Genomic DNA, 19,323 nt, shown 5'->3' on the forward strand with positions numbered 1-19,323 from the left:
AAAAAATTCCTGAATTGTTGGTTTTTGTTTATTCTGGTTCCGAAAAATCAGAATAGAAAGCGATCAAAAAATGTTGCGTGCCTGAAAATTGCACCAATAAAAACATCAACTCATCCCGCAAAAAACAAGCCCTCACATGACTATCGGCCAAAATATGGAAAAATTATAGCTGTCAAAATATGGCGATGCAAAAACTAGATTTTACAAAAAATGCGTCTTTTAGTGTGTGACAGCTGTCAATCATAAAAACCCGATATGATTCAAGTATCGCTGTAATCGCACCGACCCAAAGAACAAAGTCGTCTAATCACTTATACCGCACGAGGAATGGCGTAAATAATAAACTCTTGGGTTGGGGTTGTGGTTGGGGTTGGGGTTGAGGTTGGGCTAGGGTTGAGGTTGGGCTAGGGTTGAGGTTGGGCTAGGGTTGAGGTTGGGCTAGGGTTGAGGTTGGGCTAGGGTTGAGGTTGGGCTAGGGTTGAGGTTGGGCTAGGGTTGAGGTTGGGCTAGGGTTGAGGTTGGGTTGGGATTGGGGTTAGGGTTGGGCTAGGGTTAGGGTTGGACTAGGGTTACGGTTGGGATTGGGGTTAGGGTAGGGTTGGGTTAGGTTGGGTTAGGGTTGGGGCTAGGGTTAGGGTTGGGCTAGGGTTAGGGTTGGGATTTTTTTCAAAAGTAAAAAAAAAGCACCTGGGGGTTCAAGGTGGTCACCACACATTTAGATAAGTTCCCTGAGGGGTCTAGTTGCCAAGATGGTGTCACTTGTGGGGGGTTTCCACTGTTTAGGTACATCAGGGGCTTTCCAAACGCAACACGGCGTCCGCTAATTATTCAAGCAAATTTTACATTCAAAAAGTTAAATGGCGCTCCTTCCCTTCCAAACCCTGCCGTGCGCCCAAACAGTGTTTTTTCCCCACATATGGGGTATCTGCGTGCTCAGGGGAAATTGCACAACAAATTTTGGGGTCCATTTTTTCCTGTTATCCCTGCGAAAATAAAAAAAATTGGGTCTAAAGTAACATTTTTGTGAAAAAGTTAAATGTTCATTTTTTCTTCTACATTCCAAAAATTCCATTTTCTGTCATAAAAGCCCCCCAAAGTCACTTCAAATGTGATGTGGTCCCTAAAAAATGGTTTTGTAAATTTTGTTGGAAAAATGAGAAATCGTTACTCAACTTTTAACCCTTATAGCTCCCTAATAAAAAAATATATACATTTTGGTTCCAAAATTGTGCTGATGTAAAGTAGACATGTGGGAAATGTTATTAACTATTTTGTGTGACATATCTCTCTGATTTAAGGGCATAAAAATTCAAATTTTGAAAATTGCAAAATTTTCTACATTTCCGCCAAATTTCAATTTTTTTCACAAATAAACGCAAGTGATATCGAAGAAATTTTACCACAATCATGTCACGAAAAAACAATCTCAGAATCAGGGGGATCCGTTGAAGCGTTCCAGAGTAATTACCTCATAAAGTGACAGTGGTCAGAATTGTAAAAATTGGCCTGGTCATTAACGTGCAAACCACCTTGGGTTGTAAAGAGGTTAACTACTTCTGGACCGCCCATAGACTATAATCGACTTCACTCTTTACTGTGCATTGACGTTCTAAAACATCACTGCAGAGTAAGTAGCTTGCATGAGATTGTGCAGCTGTGGGTACGGGGAGCTGGCTGTCAGACCCAGTCGGACTCTCCATAGAGAAGATAAACATGGTTTATTACCAGGTTTACCCTCTTGATCGTGATAGACACAGACACAGTGCTGAGCCAGTGCTCTGTGTACTGACAGTACTTTCTCCACCGGACCCAGTGATCATGTGATCACAGGGTATAGGGAAGGAACAGGAGCTGCTGGATCCAAGGAAACACAGATCACTCCGCTATACAGGCAGGAGGCTGCTGAATTTCCCCTGTAACTGTAGCTAATATACCATCCCCAGTTACAGGAGAAATAGGCAATAAAAAGACCACCTCAAAGGGGCACACTGTGAAATAAATGAAAAAAAAAAACATTAATAAAACAAAAATAAAGATATTGCCAGAAACAAAATGACAAATATATAAAAATTACTTCCACAGAAAGGTGAACATATTTTAAAATGTTTTTAGAGGTCCATCGTGGTCGTGAACAAAAAAATATAAGCCCCACATATCGTAAAAAAAGAGGCAGAACTTATTTTAACATCTGAATGAGAAAAGAATGTTAAAACAATGCGAACTTGGCCTTAGCGGTCAAAACCAAAATGCTCCTGTGTGTAGACGTTACATGTTTGTTATAGTGCCCTCTGGTGTTCTTTTGATTTCCTTTCAGAATCTCTACTTGAAATGTCCAGTGCTGGTGAAAAGAAGCTTTTAGTGCACTGATTCCCATTGGTCTGGCTGAGCAAGTGCAACCACTTGTAGGTGGGGAACCTGAGGTGGAAGTATAAGCGCACAAGAGGGCACCATAACAAGTGTGTAACAGCAAGACACAGGAGCATTTTTTCATGATTTGGATTGAAAAGCTGTTAATATTTTTGTGACCCGAAAGAGAAATGTATTATTTGATCATTGGACAACGTTATCAGACTAATTAGTTTCTATGTAATCCTGTATACATGGAGACTCCACCACTGTAAATAATACAGCAGTCTTTATTAAGTCATGATTACATTCTAAAGAGCCAATAAAATATAGGGGAAGAAAACATGATGCAGGATAAAGTATGGTGGCATACTACAAAGTTCTATAAAGTTTGTTGCTGTGACCTTTGGTGGATATGCTGCCCTAATGGTATTATGTAATACTTTATATTTCTTTAATTTCCTTCAGTTTAGGTTTGGTGTGGAATTGTTGCTAACACTGTCTTCGTGTATGATATTTTCCTCTTGATGCTTTAAAGGATTGTTTCCCTTTGCTGCATTTGCACTTTCATTGAAATAGGCCTTACAGTATACACTGTATATGTATTACACTCGTTTTCTTCCTATCTAAAACTGTTTATGCAGTTGTACTCTCACAGCAATCAACTTATAACATTGCAGTAATCCACCATATTTTGTCTTTTATTGCAACTTTTTACTGTAGTCATGACTTAATAAATATTTTTGTATTTGCAGTAATGTCATCTATGACATATAGGATTCTTTTGTAATTTTGGATAGCCTCAATATTAATGTTGGCCCCCTTGCCTGGTTTGTGATTAGTTACTATACATGTACTCACTATACCGTGCCTCCTCTCTATATTGCCCCAGCATCGTCCCTAAGTGAGAACCTGTGGCAGTTTCTGATGCCTTGATAATAATTCCATCACCTGTACAATAATAAGGAAATCCTGAAAATATGATCAGTTTGGTACTATGAGGACTGTTCCTCCTCTGTAGCATGCCTTCTACTTATACTATCCCCACACTGCAACTCTCTGTACAGCTCCCCAACTAGACTGTGCCTCCTGACCTATACTGTGCCGTGTCTAGACTCTGCCTCCTGACCTAGACTGACCCTTGTCTAGACTCTGCCTCCTGACCTATACTGTGCCGTGTCTAGACTGTGCCTCCTGACCTAGACTGACCCGTGTCTAGACTGTGCCTCCTGACCTATACTGCCCCGTGTCTAGACTGTGCCTCCTGACCTATACTGCCCCGTGTCTAGACTGTGCCTCCTGACCTATACTGCCCCGTGTCTAGACTGTGCCTCCTGACCTATACTGCCCCGTGTCTAGACTGTGCCTCCTGACCTATACTGCCCCGTGTCTAGACTGTGCCTCCTGACCTATACTGCCCCGTGTCTAGACTGTGCCTCCTGACCTATACTGCCCCTTGTCTAGACTGTGCCTCCTGACCTATACTGCCCCGTATCTAGACTGTGCCTCCTGACCTATACTGCCCCGTGTCTAGACTGTGCCTCCTGACCTATACTGCCCCGTGTCTAGACTGTGCCTCCTGACCTATACTGCCCCGTGTCTAGACTGTGCCTCCTGACCTATACTGCGCCGTGTCTAGACTGTGCCTCCTGACCTATACTGCGCCGTGTCTAGACTGTGCCTCCTGACCTATACTGCCCTGTGTCTAGACTGTGCCTCCTGACCTATACTACCCCGTGTCTAGACTGTGCCTCCTGACCTATACTGCCCCGTGTCTAGACTGTGCCTCCTGACCTATACTGCCCCGTGTCTAGACTGTGCCTCCTGTCCTTCCTGTCCCGGACTCTCCATACTTTACTCCCTCTCTATACTGTGCCTCCTGACCTAGACTGTGCCTCCTGACCTATACTGACCCGTGTCTAGACTGTGCCTCCTGACCTATACTGCCCCATGTCTAGACTGTGCCTCCTGACCTATACTGCCCCGTTTCTAGACTGTGCCTCCTGACCTATACTGCCCCGTGTCTAGACTGTGCTTCCTGACCTATACTGCCCCGTGTCTAGACTGTGCCTCCTGTCCTTCCTGTCCCGGACTCTCCATACTTTACTCCCTCTCTATACTGTGCCTCCTGACCTAGACTGTGCCTCCTGACCTATACTGACCCGTGTCTAGACTGTGCCTCCTGACCTATACTGCCCCATGTCTAGACTGTGCCTCCTGACCTATACTGCCCCGTTTCTAGACTGTGCCTCCTGACCTATACTGCCCCGTGTCTAGACTGTGCTTCCTGACCTATACTGCCCCGTGTCTAGACTGTGCCTCCTGTCCTTCCTGTCCCGGACTCTCCATACTTTACTCCCTCTCTATACTGTGCCTCCTGACCTAGACTGTGCCTCCTGACCTATACTGACCCGTGTCTAGACTGTGCCTCCTGACCTATACTGCCCCATGTCTAGACTGTGCCTCCTGACCTATACTGCCCCGTTTCTAGACTGTGCCTCCTGACCTATACTGCCCCGTGTCTAGACTGTGCTTCCTGACCTATACTGCCCCGTGTCTAGACTGTGCCTCCTGTCCTTCCTGTCCCGGACTCTCCATACTTTACTCCCTCTCTATACTGTGCCTCCTGACCTAGACTGTGCCTCCTGACCTATACTGACCCGTGTCTAGACTGTGCCTCCTGACCTATACTGCCCCATGTCTAGACTGTGCCTCCTGACCTATACTGCCCCGTTTCTAGACTGTGCCTCCTGACCTATACTGCCCCGTGTCTAGACTGTGCTTCCTGACCTATACTGCCCCGTGTCTAGACTGTGCCTCCTGACCTATACTGCCCCTTGTCTAGACTGTGCCTCCTGACCTATACTGCCTCTTGTCTAGACTGTGCCTCCTGACCTATACTGCCCCTTGTCTAGACTGTGCCTCCTGACCTATACTGACCCGTGTCTAGACTGTGCCTCCTGACCTATACTGACCCGTGTCTAGACTGTGCCTCCTGACCTATACTGCCCCGTGTCTAGACTGTGCCTCCTGACCTATACTGCCCCGTGTCTAGACTGTGCTTCCTGACCTATACTGCCCCGTGTCTAGACTGTGCTTCCTGACCTATACTGCCCCGTGTCTAGACTGTGCCTCCTGACCTATACTGCCCGTGTCTAGACTGTGCCTCCTGACCTATACTGACCCGTGTCTAGACTGTGCCTCCTGACCTATACTGACCCGTGTCTAGACTGTGCCTCCTGACCTATACTGACCCGTGTCTAGACTGTGCCTCCTGACCTATACTGACCCGTGTCTAGACTGTGCCTCCTGACCTATACTGCCCCGTGTCTAGACTGTACCTCCTGACCTATACTGACCTGTGTCTAGACTGTGCCTCCTGACCTATACTGACCCGTGTCTAGACTGTGCCTCCTGACCTATACTGACCCGTGTCTAGACTGTGCCTCCTGACCTATACTGCCCCGTGTCTAGACTGTGCCTCCTGACCTATACTACCCCGTGTCTAGACTGTGCCTCCTGACCTATACTGACCCGTGTCTAGACTGTGCCTCCTGACCTATACTGACCAGTGTCTAGACTGTGCCTCCTGACCTATACTGCCCCTTGTCTAGACTGTGCCTCCTGACCTATACTGCCCCGTGTCTAGACTGTGCCTCCTGACCTATACTACCCCGTGTCTAGACTGTGCCTCCTGACCTATAGTACCCCGTGTCTAGACTGTGCCTCCTGACCTATACTGACCCGTGTCTAGACTGTGCCTCCTGACCTACAGTCATGGCCAAAAGTTTTGAGAATGACACCAAAATTATATTTTCACATGATCTGCTGGCCTCTGGTTTTTATTAGTGTTTGTCTGATGTTTATATCACATACAGAAATATAATTGCAATCATATTATGAGTACCAATAGGTTATATTGACAGTTAGAATGAGTTAATGCAGCAAGTCAATATTTGCAGTGTTGCCCCTTCTTCTTCAAGACCTCTGTAATTCTCCCTGGCATGCTCTCAATCAACTTTTGGACCAAATCCTGACTGATAGCAGTCCATTCTTGCATAATCAATGCTTGCATTTTGCCAGAATTTGCTGGTTTTTGTTTGTCCACCCGTCTCTTGATGATTGACCACAAGTTCTCAATGGGATTAAGATCTGGGGAGTTTCCAGGCCATGGACCCAAAATCTCTATGTTTTGTTCCATGAGCCATTTAGTTATCACCTTTGCTTTATGGCAATGTGCTCCATCATGCTGGAAAAGGCATTGTTGGGCGCCAAACTGCTCTTGGACGGTTGGGAGAAGTTGCTCTTGGAGGACATTCTGGTACCATTCTTTATTCATGGCTGTGTTTTTAGGTAAGACTGTGAGTGAGCCGATTCCCTTGGCTGAGAAGCAACCCCACACATGAATGGTTTCAGGATGCTTTACAGTTGGCATGAGACAAGACTGGTGGTAGCGCTCACCTCTTCTTCTCCGAATAAGCTGTTTTCCAGATGTCCCAAACAATCGAAAAGGGGATTCATCAGAGAAAATGACTTTGCCCCAGTCTTCAGCAGTCCACTCCCTGTACCTTTTGCAGAATATCAGTCGGTCCCTGATGTTTTTTCTGGAGAGAAGTGGCTTCTTTGCTGCCCTACTTGAAACCAGCCCTTGCTCAAAGAGTCTCCGCCTCACAGTGCGTGCAGAAGCACTCACACCAGCCTGCTGCCATTCCTGAGCAAGCTCAGCACTGCTGGTAGTCCGATCCCGCAGCTGAAACAGTTTTAAGATACGGTCCTGGCGCTTGCTGGTCTTTCTTGGGCGCCCTGGAGCCTTTTTGACAACAATGGAAGCTCTTTCCTTGAAGTTCTTGATGATGCGATAGATTGTTGACTGAGGTGCAATCTTTGTAGCTGCGATACTCTTCCCTGTTAGGTCATTTTTGTGCAGTGCAATGATGGCTGCACGTGTTTCTTTAGAGATAACCATGGTTAACTGAAGAGAAACAATGATACCAAGAACCAGCCTCCTTTTAAAGTGTCCAGTGATGTCATTCTTATTTAATCATGACTGATTGATCGCCAGCCCTGTCCTCATCAACACCCACACCTGTGTTAATGGATCAATCACTAAAACGATGTTAGCTGCTCCTTTTAAGGCAGGACTGCAATGATGTTGAAATGTGTTTTGGGGGTTAAAGTTAATTTTCTGGGCAAATATTGACTTTGCAAGTACAGTAATTGCTGTTAAGCTGATCACTCTTTGACATTCAGGAGTATATGCAAATTGCCATTACAAAAAATGAAGCAGTAAACTTTGGAAAAATTACTATTTGTCTCATTCTCAATACTTTTGGCCATGACTGTATACTGACCCGTGTCTAGACTGTGCCTCCTGACCTATACTGACCCGTGTCTAGACTGTGCCTCCTGACCTATACTGCCCCTTGTCTAGACTGTGCCTCCTGACCTATACTGCCCCTTGTCTAGACTGTGCCTCCTAACCTATACTGCCCCGTGTCTAGACTGTGCCTCCTGACCTATACTGACCCGTGTCTAGACTGTGCCTCCTGACCTATACTACCCCGTGTCTAGACTGTGCCTCCTGACCTATACTGCCCCGTGTCTAGACTGTGCCTCCTGACCTATACTGCCCCGTGTCTAGACTGTGCCTCCTGACCTATACTGACCCGTGTCTAGACTGTGCCTCCTGACCTATACTGCCCCTTGTCTAGACTGTGCCTCCTGACCTATACTGCCCCGTGTCTAGACTGTGCCTCCTGACCTATACTACCCCGTGTCTAGACTGTGCCTCCTGACCTATAGTACCCCGTGTCTAGACTGTACCTCCTGACCTATACTGACCCGTGTCTAGACTGTGCCTCCTGACCTATACTGACCCGTGTCTAGACTGTGCCTCCTGACCTATACTGACCCGTGTCTAGACTGTGCCTCCTGACCTATACTGCCCCTTGTCTAGACTGTGCCTCCTGACCTATACTGCCCCTTGTCTAGACTGTGCCTCCTAACCTATACTGCCCCGTGTCTAGACTGTGCCTCCTGACCTATACTGACCCGTGTCTAGACTGTGCCTCCTGTCCTTCCTGTCCCAGACTCTCCATACTCTACTCCCTCTCTATACACACTGCCCCTCCTTATACTCTGCTCTCTCTATACTGCCACTGTCTGTACTGTGCCCCGTCATCCCACTCACATGGCCCCTCTAAATAGTGTGCCCTTACCAACTTCTCCCCTTTGCCTATAGTGAACGTACTGTGAATCTTGCGCCCGCAGAGTGCTTACCGTCTTAGCCTCCTTTCCGGCTGTGGTGTCCTGAGCAGTGTGATGACGTGGCCTCGTCACGGTGCGGCACATCTGGATGAGGAGCTGACAAAGTCTCCTCTGACCCTGTAGTGCCAGTGTGCAACTCGTATTTTGAAAGCTGATTCAATTTAAATGAAAGAGTAGTGAAGCAGTGGAGTCGCACTCCTGGGGCACCTCAGAGCGCGGCCTGAGGCGAGGTGCCTGATGGCAGAAGTGGGCCTGGCCTACATTGTTCTGCAGGTTTACTAGTCTTCTAAAGATAATCTCCTGCTGTTTAACCAGTGATTTTATCAAAACTACAGCAAACACCCCAGTAAGTGATATATTGCTGGAATACATCTACATTATGTTGATCTCAGATTAGGTGACAAAACCTGGTGACAGATTCCCTTTAAATAGGAAACCTACTGTAACTGTATCACATCCTCATTAATTGGTTGTGATAAAACATGGCTTGAAATTCTGCTAAGTGCAAGAATAAAAAAAAAGTTCCTTATTTTCTTGTTTTTCTTTCTTTCACGCCTAGTCTTAAATGACTTTGTTTCGGTTTAGGTGCTCAGCTCGATCAACATGGATTTGCAGTTGTGAAAAATTGTATCAATGCCATTGAATCAAGGGGTAATGTATTTTTTTTATCAAGGAAATGTATGCATTATCCTGTGTCTCCTATATCTCCCCGGTTACTTGCATGTCGGCAGCTATCATTACTACCAATAACAATGTAGAATTTCAGTGCATGTTTGTCAAATGGGCCAATTGTACAATTAAATTCAGAGATGACTTTACCCTGGTGTTGTTAGTCTTCTGTATGTGTGCTGAAGACTCAAGACTATGAAATCTGTTATCTTTACGTTACTTGACTTTAAAGAGGTTGTCCATTACTTCATCATTTCATCAATGTCTGATCAGTCGGGGTCCCTTACCCGGCACCCCCGCCGATCAGCTGTTCTCAGTGTCGGCGGATTGAATCTGATGACAGGTTCCCTTTAAAGAACTTACAATTCTTACAACTTCTGAAATGTAATGTTAGCTTGTATCACTGATATCCCAGGCTGTCCTTTGGCATTATGCGGTTATAAGCCAGCTGTGGGCGTAAGCAGTTTTTGTATTGTAGGTGGATAGAAGTAATGTTTTTAGTTTATTGCAGTAGGAGAAGTAAAATACAATCCCAGTTTGGAGATAATCTAATTTACCTTAGACTACTTGTTTTCATAACATGATATATTTCAGGAGCGAGGTTTATAATTATTTATGCAACTGCGTTATTGTGTATTGCCACTCCTAAAAACATTCCTCATAGCGGAGGTTATTCCTGAGTATAAAACCTATCCGTGCGCCCCTCCCCCACACTCGCCTGCACAAATTGCCAAGTCTAGCCTAGTACATAAAGCATTCTGCATCGCTCTTGTGTGAATTGAAAAGAAATGCCGTTTCAAGCCTCTTATTTTGCAGTATTTCTACTCCCTCAGGGTATATCATTAATTTACATTTGTCACAGATGGATTTATTGTATAACAAATGTTTTTTATCCAGTATTCACAGGCTTACAATAGCAGAAAAAGGAAATACCCTTGGAGAATTTCAGGACAGAGCTGTGATATAATCTGTGAAATAATATGAAAATATAAGAAGCTCAATGCCAGACACAAACATTACAGAAAAATGTAATCTCTGCCTTATGCCATAATAAACAAGTGCTCCCCAGAGGCCAGCAGCGGCCCCTTCATCTCCCACCAATGCCGGCCTCGGATATGGGGTCAGATGGATGGAGAGAGCTGATAGATACGGCCCTATACTGTGGCCTTTAAAGTGCAAGATATTATTACTTCCTTATGTACATTATCCGTGGAATCGTGTGACTTTATCCTGTTTGTTGGGGACTATGATTAGACCGACCACTGTATAAAAGCACGACCAAGAAAGATTAGTATTCCTTGCAAGAATTGAATGACACCAAAAACAAATCTTAAAACCTCAAGGAACTGATATATATTGGAAAATAACATTTATTTTTTTTAGCTGAATGTGTAAAACTGCTTTAAATTTCAAAATACGGTGTACTACTCCCTATATGTTCCATTTATTTTTGAGGGAAAATAGATAATGCATATATTAGATATGTTCTCTGAAAAAGAAATAACATAAATATTTCTCCAGCGCCACTCACTGCCACATTGGGAGATCGGTGTGCTGATGGTGGTGTTTTGGTAGAAGTCTGCCAAGTCATTTTCATGATTGGGATCTGACATTGGGCGCAGGGATCTGACATTGGGCGCTGGGATCTGACATTGGGCGCATGATTTCAGCCAGCCGACATTCCTGGCTGGAATCATACAGATAGCGGCTGATACATTGCGCCTGTGGATCACCTGTCCTCTTCCCATTAAACCACTTTATGCTTTTGACTTCTTTGTATAGAGCATGTGTATTCTGCCTTAGTTTGTATGTACAAATGTATCAGGGGAAATGTTCTCTTAGTAATATCTTTCTTGCTTTCTTTTTTGTAGGTATCAATGACCAAGGATTGTACAGGGTTGTGGGGGTGAGTTCTAAGGTCCAGAGACTACTGAGTTTGTTAATGGGTATGCCACCATTTTAATCTTTTTATTTATCAGTTTGTAATCTTTCACAGTGAACCTGTCAATTTCATACTATAATCAATATTTTGCACCTCTCAAATTGAATTTCTATAGATGTATATTGGAAGTCTGACAGTACAATACAAGGCAATATAGAAAGTTTCCACCTAAAACTCAAAAAAGGCCATATATTAGTAGAATTATGTTTTTGTTTTTTGAGGGTTTTTTTTCACTTAAATAGTAACTTCTTCTTTTTTTTTTTTTTTTTAATTTAATCTTCAGGCATTGCAAGTTGTGAATTTTTGGGATTATACTTCATTACATTATTTTGCTTCTCTTCCGGGCACTATGCTGCAGTGCTGTTTCATTGCCCAGCTCATACTCTTTTGAACTGTTGCTCAGCAAGAACTGGTACACCAGGAATGTCACACTCAAACACACAGAGGGCCAAAATGAAAAACTTGGACAAAGTCGCGGGCCAACCAGTATACAGTATAATGGGCCCCACAAAGTCCTCCATTCAGAATAATGGGCCCTACATAGTCCTCCATTCAGAATAATGGGCTCTACATAGTCCTCCATTCAGAATAATGGGCCCTACATAGTCCTCCATACAGAATAATGGGCCCCACAGAGTCCTCCATACAGAATAATGGGCCCCACAGAGTCCTCCATACAGAATAATGGGCCCCACAGAGTCCTCCATACAGAATAATGGGCCCCACAGAGTCCTCCATACAGAATAATGGGCCCCACAGAGTCCTCCATACAGAATAATGGGCCCCACAGAGTCCTCCATACAGAATAATGGGCCCCACAGAGCCCTCCATACAGAATAATGGGCCCCACAGAGCCCTCCATACAGAATAATGGGCCCCACAGAGTCCTCCATACAGAATAATGGGCCCCACAGAGTCCTCCATACAGAATAATGGGCCCCCACGTAGTCCTCCATACAGAATAATGGTCCCCCACGTAGTCCTCCATACAGAATAATGGTCCCCTACGTAGTCCTCCATACAGTTATATAAAGGTTTCCCAAGATCATATTAGACTAGGACACACCAGCATACATAAGTAATAGTGTGCCCATGTAACTCCAAAAACATGACAAAAAACAGAGAAACTAGGAGTTTCTTGTACAAAAATATAACAAAATCTTTATTAAATACACATGTATACATATTAGCAAGAAGACAATATGGGTAAAAGCAGTGTGCATAAAGAGCCCCCCCAGAACAAAAAAAATGGTCAGAGGTTATCTATGATTGTATACTAGGTATGGGCCGGGAAAAGCGGAATATTTAAGGCTAATCATAACAGGTTAATCTAGATAGTGTATATAAAGCAAGTAATAGGAGTATAAACACACAGTGTGCATACTAAAATACAAACTCCCAGGGCCACCATCAACACATATATAAGTACCAGAGTATTGTACCACAAAGCCTAAGACCGCTTACCCTAATTGTAGTGTCCCAAAGACCCTCAGACCGGTAGCTGGGGTGGATTGGCGTCTTCCCAACGCACGTTTCACGTTGCCTGCGCTTTGCTTTCTCAAGGGAAGTCAATGGGCCCTACATAGTCCTCCATTCAGAATAATGGGCCCTACATAGTCCTCCTTACAGATCAAGGGCCTCACATAGTCCTCCATACAGAATAATGGCCCAGCATAGTCCTCCATACAGAATAATGGGCCCAACATAGTCCTCCATACAGAATAATGGGCCCAACATAGTCCTCCATTCAGAATAATGGGCCCTACATAGTCCTCCATTCAGAATAATGGGCCCCACATAGTCCTCTATTCAGAATAATGGGCCCCACATAGTCCTCCTTACAGAATAATGGGCCCCACAGAGTCCTCCTTACAGAATAATGGGCCCCACAGAGTCCTCCTTACAGAATAATGGGCCCCACAGAGTCCTCCATACAGAATAATGGGCCCCACAGAGTCCTCCATACAGAATAATGGGCCCCACAGAGTCCTCCATACAGAATAATGGGCCCCACAGAGTCCTCCATACAGAATAATGGGCCCCACAGAGTCCTCCATACAGAATAATGGGCCCCACAGAGTCCTCCATACAGAATAATGGGCCCCACAGAGTCCTGCATACAGAATAATGGGCCCCACAGAGTCCTCCATACAGAATAATGGGCCCCACAGAGTCCTCCATACAGAATAATGGGCCCCACAGAGTCCTCCATACAGAATAATGGGCCCCACAGAGTCCTCCATACAGAATAATGGGCCCCACAGAGTCCTCCATACAGAATAATGGGCCCCAGAGTCCTCCATACAGAATAATGGGCCCCCACGTAGTCCTCCATACAGAATAATGGGCCCCCACGTAGTCCTCCATACAGAATACTGGGCCCCCACGTAGTCCTCCATACAGAATACTGGGGCCCCACGTAGTCCTCCATACAGAATACTGGGCCCCCACGTAGTCCTCCATACAGAATACTGGGCCCCCACGTAGTCCTTCATACAGAATACTGGGCCCCCACGTAGTCCTTCATACAGAATACTGGGCCCCCACGTAGTCCTTCATACAGAATACTGGGCCCCCACGTAGTCCTCCATACAGAATACTGGGCCCCCACGTAGTCCTCCATACAGAATACTGGGCCCCCACGTAGTCCTCCATACAGAATAATGGGCCCCTACGTAGTCCTCCATACAGAATAATGGGCCCCTACGTAGTCCTCCATACTGAATAATGGGCCCCTACGTAGTCCTCCATACAGAATAATGGGCCCCTACGTAGTCCTCCATACAGAATAATGGGCCCCTACGTAGTCCTCCATACTGAATAATGGGCCCCTACGTAGTCCTCCATACAGTTATATAAAGGTTTCCCAAGATCATATTAGACTAGGACACATCAGCATACATAAGTAATAATGTGCCCATGTAACTCCAAAAACATGACAAAAAACAGAGAAACTCCTAGTTTCTCTGTTCAAAAATATAACAAAATCTTTATTAAATACACATGTATACATATTAGCAAGAAGACAATATGGGTAAAAGCAGTGTGCATAAAGAGCCCCCCCCAGAACAAAAAAAATGGTCAGAGGTTATCTATGATTGTATACTAGGTATGGGCCGGGAAAAGCGGAATATTTAAGGCTAATCATAACAGGTTAATCTATGTAGTGTATATAAAGCAAGTAATGGGAGTATAAGCACACAGTGTGCATGCTAAAATACAAACTTCCAGGGTCACCATCAACACATATATAAGTACCAGAGTATTGTACCACAAAGCCTAACACCGCTTACCCTAATTGTAGTGTCCCAAAGACCCTCAGACCGGTAGCTGGGGTGGATTGGCTTCTTCCCAGCGCATGTTTCACGTTGCCTGCACTTTGCTTTCTCAAGGGAAGTCAATGGGCCCTACATAGTCCTCCATTCAGAATAATGGGCCCTACATAGTCCTCCTTACAGAATCATGGGCCTCACATAGTCCTCTATTCAGAATAATGGGCCCCATATAGTCCTCCTTACAGAATAATGGGCCCCACAGAGTCCTCCATACAGAATAATGGGCCCCACAGAGTCCTCCATACAGAATAATGGGCCCCACAGAGTCCTCCATGCAGAATAATGGGCCCCACAGAGTCCTCCATGCAGAATAATGGGCCCCACAGAGTCCTCCATGCAGAATAATGGGCCCCACAGAGTCCTCCATACAGAATAATGGGCCCCACAGAGTCCTCCATACAGAATAATGGGCCCCACAGAGTCCTCCATACAGAATAATGGGCCCCACAGAGTCCTCCATACAGAATAATGGGCCCCACGTAGTCCTCCATACAGAATAATGGGCCCCCACGTAGTCCTCCATACAGAATAATGGGCCCCCACGTAGTCCTCCATACAGAATAATGGGCCCCCACGTAGTCCTCCATACAGAATAATGGGCCCCCACGTAGTCCTCCATACAGAATAATGGGCCCCCACGTAGTCCTCCATACAGAATAATGGTCCCCTACGTAGTCCTCCATACAGAATAATGGGCCCCCACAGAGTCCTCCATACAGAATAATGGGCCCCACAGAGTCCTCCATACAGAATAATGGGCCCCCACGTAGTCCTCCATACAGAATAATGGGCCCCCACGTAGTCCTCCATACAGAATAATGGGCCCCCACGTAGTCCTCCATACAGAATAATGGGCCCCCACGTAGTCCTCCATACAGAATAATGGTCCCCTACGTAGTCCTCCATACAGAATAATGGTCCCCTACGTAGTCCTCCATACAGAATAATGGTCCCCTACGTAGTCCTCCATACAGAATAATGGTCCCCTACGTAGTCCTCCATACAGTTATATAAAGGTTTCCCAAGATCATATTAGACTAGGACACATCAGGAAACATAAGTAATATTGTGCCGATGTAAGTCCAAAAACATGACAAAAAACAGAGAAACTAGGAGTTTCTTGTACAAAAATATACCAAAATCTTTATTAAATACACATGTATACATATTAGCAAGAAGACAATATGGGTAAAAGCAGTGTGCATAAAGAGCCCCCCAGAGAACAAAAAAAATGGTCAGAGGTTATCTATGATTGTATACTAGGTATGGGCCGGGAAAAGCGGAATATTTAAGGCTAATCATAACAGGTTAATCTATGTAGTGTATATAAAGCAAGTAATAGGAGTATAAGCACACAGTGTGCATGCTAAAATACAAACTCCCAGGGCCACCATCAACACATATATAAGTACCAGAGTATTGTACCACAAAGCCTAACACCGCTTACCCTAATTGTAGTGTCCCAAAGACCCTCAGACCGGTAGCTGGGGTGGATTGGCGTCTTCCCAACGCACTTTTCACGTTGCCTGCGCTTTGCTTTCTCAAGGGAAGTCAATGGGCCCTACATAGTCCTCCATTCAGAATAATGGGCCCTACATAGTCCTCCATTCAGAATAATGGGCCCTACATAGTCCTCCTTACAGAATAATGGGTCCCACATAGTCCTCCATACAGAATAATGGGCCCCACAGAGTCCTCCATACAGAATAATGGGCCCAACATAGTCCTCCATACAGAATAATGGGCCCAACATAGTCCTCCATACAGAATAATGGCCCGACATAGTCCTCCATACAGAATAATGGCCCGACATAGTCCTCCATACAGAATCATGGGCCCGACATAGTCCTCCATACAGAATCATGGGCCCAACATAGTCCTCCATACAGAATAATGGGCCCAACATAGTCCTCCATACAGAATAATGGGCCCAACATAGTCCTCCATACAGAATAATGGGCCCAACATAGTCCTCCATACAGAATAATGGGCCCGACATAGTTCTCCATACAGAATAATGGCCCCACATAGTCCTCCATACAGAATAATGGGCCCCACATAGTCCTCCATATAGAATAATGAGCCCCACATAGTCCTCCATACAGAATAATGGGCCCCACATAGTCCTCCATACAGAATAATGGGCCCCACATAGGTGTGGTAATTCTGGTGTCGTGGGCCAAATAAAGCTACCCTGCGGGCCAGATTTGGCCCATGGGCCAGAGTTTGAGATGTATGTGGTACACTATATTCACAGTCTAGGTATGGGGCTTGACCTGTCGGGAGTCACTGTGCTTTTCATGCCTATATTCAAAAAGTATAGTGTATGGATCTCTGCTGAGCAGCAGTTGAATGGAACTTCTAAAGGAGAATGATCTGGGCATTGAAAAAGCACTGTAGCATAGTGTTTGAAAGAGAAGAAAGCAAAATAAGGTATAAAAGTAATCCAAAAATCCATATATTTGCAATGCATGGAGGATAATGAAATGCAAAAAAACTTTGTTTTAACTACTACCAGGCCGCCTATAGACTTTTAAACATGGAGTAGTCTGCATTATACACTGCAGTGACATTCTAAGACATAATAATAATAATAATAACTGCATAGTACAGCATCTGTATGAGATTGTGCACGTCTGGAAGCGGGGAGCTGGCTGTCAGATGCCAGTGGACTCCTATAAAAGGCAGAGATGGTTTATTACCGTCTCTGCCTTTCCAGATGCTGCCAGCGCTTCCACCTTTCTCCCCAGCGGTCATGTGATCACTAGGTGTAGAGGGAGTAGGTGCTGATGGACCTAGAAGACCTAGTCACCTCTGCTATGCATGCAGGAGACTGAATTTCCTCTGCAACTGAGGCTAATATACCAGCACAAGTTACAGGAAAAATGAGAGAAAAAAAAGTATCTAAATGTTGAAATGCCCCCCAAAGATTTATAAGCCCAATATCAGGGGATAGTGCTTTGGGGAGAGTATGTAAGGAGCATAAAAAAAATAATGCCACACGTATTTCGAAAAAAGATGCAAAAACTACTTGAATATCCAAATGAAACATTTTTTCACAGCTATTTAAACCGCATGTACGAAAAAAACCAAAGATGTGTACGGTCAGGAGCAGGGAAAACTGCATAGAACTGGTTAAAGAGATATTTACAGTTTTTATTTAGCTGCAACAGTATTTTTCTCAACAGTGACGTCAGAGCGTGCAGACATATTGGTTGTTGCCTTTAAATTATTGGCTCAAATTCTAAAAATAAATAGTCACTTTGCCACTAGACGAAATAAATTGAAATTTGTTTGTCAGCAACTGAAAATAAGCCAATTGACAACCAATATGGCTGCACTCCCTCTTGTCAGCTTTGCAAAATGACTTCCCTGAACAAAAAAATGTAAATATCGCTTTTAGGTAAAATACCTGATTACCAAATCAGATTCGGGTCACGTGCACCTATATAAGTCTATGGGTGCATGTGAAACATCGGACTGCACTCGGATGTCATCGGAGTGCAGTCCGACATCCATGGACTCAGAAGATGGAGAAATTAAGTTCTTCATCTTCTCCACACCTGTGTTGCGATTCTCTCATTATCACAGTAAGATGACACTCGGCTCAAACTGACAGAGGTTGAGCCAGGTGTCATTAGCATAATCTGCCCCATTCTCTAGCATAAAAGAATCTACTGCCGTCTGACCTCAGCCATATAGAGAGAAATACAGATGCAACAGAACTTAAAAGGGTAACGGTTATTAGGTTTTTGCACCCCCATCTGAGAGCAGCATGATGTAGGGGCAGAGACCCTGATTCCAGCAATGTGTCACTGGTCGGCTTGCTTCTACTACAGATCTACCAGCTCTGTATAACTCCACCCACACCACTGATTAACAGCTTTATGTGTACACTGTGCATAGGCAGAAAGCTGCCAATCCGTGCTGGAGACAGGATTATACAGAGCTGATGAATATGGAGGACTACCTGTCAGCAGCTTTACTAGTCCTCAAGGGATAATCTCCTGCTGATAAAACAGTCATTTGATCAACAGTATGGCAAGCAGCCCAGTAAGTGACACATTGCTGCAATCAGGGTCTCTGTCTCTACATTATGCTGCTCTCAGATTAGGTGACAAAACCCTGGTGTCAGATTCCCTTTAATATGTCAGTGTAACAGAGTTGAGAATGTCATTTTTCATAACACCTTGTGAAATCACCATGATGAAATATTATGCAGTTTTCCGCACACTTTTAATCTTGTAATTTGTTTTCATTTCTGACCATGTAAAAAATAAACTGACAAACTCCTTTCTGCTGTCCCCTTTATCTACCCACTTTTGGTATGTCCTCCGCTGTTTTTTGTCAGCGAAGGTCTGACTTTGAGGGATTCATTGGTATTCTGAGAAGCTTGTTCCTAGCAGGCTGTGCTCCAGGTCCATGCGTGCTCCATCTGTGCTGATAACACAGTGTTCTTTGGCACGGGAGACTAGAGGAAACCAGAGAGCGAATTCATTTCATTACCCTGGACATTATGAGAATGACAAATTGTTTGTATATCACACGCTGCAATCAATTCAGCGCTGCGTCTAAGAGTCCTCCTGTAATTGTTCTAAACACTCACTTGACTCGTAATGATTAAACATCAACATCAGACCTTGTATATTAATAATGGCCGTCAACATGACTTAGACTAATATTACTACTTTCTGCCCTTTTTATGTCTTTGCTTTAGTTGAAAAAAAAATTAAGTTCTATACCAAAGCATAGCTTGAAAAAATA

At 44.6% G+C, this 19,323-nt stretch overlaps 1 protein-coding gene across 2 annotated transcripts in view; it reads left to right on the top strand.

Moving 5' to 3' along the window:
- ARHGAP10 (Rho GTPase activating protein 10) overlaps positions 1-19,323 on the top strand; it is a 265,976-nt gene that overhangs the window by 128,691 nt on the left and 117,962 nt on the right. For both annotated transcript variants that reach the window (XM_073642512.1, XM_073642513.1), the window contains exons 13-14: positions 9,199-9,264; positions 11,154-11,228. In XM_073642512.1, the coding sequence (XP_073498613.1) occupies positions 9,199-9,264; positions 11,154-11,228 (141 nt within the window). The remainder of the gene's footprint in view (positions 1-9,198; positions 9,265-11,153; positions 11,229-19,323) is intronic.

This window comes from Phyllobates terribilis, unplaced genomic scaffold (assembly GCF_046119375.1).
Source record: "Phyllobates terribilis strain yellow unplaced genomic scaffold, ASM4611937v1 Scaffold_1__5_contigs__length_1240528914, whole genome shotgun sequence".
In the NCBI taxonomy this organism is placed as follows: domain Eukaryota; kingdom Metazoa; phylum Chordata; class Amphibia; order Anura; family Dendrobatidae; genus Phyllobates; species Phyllobates terribilis.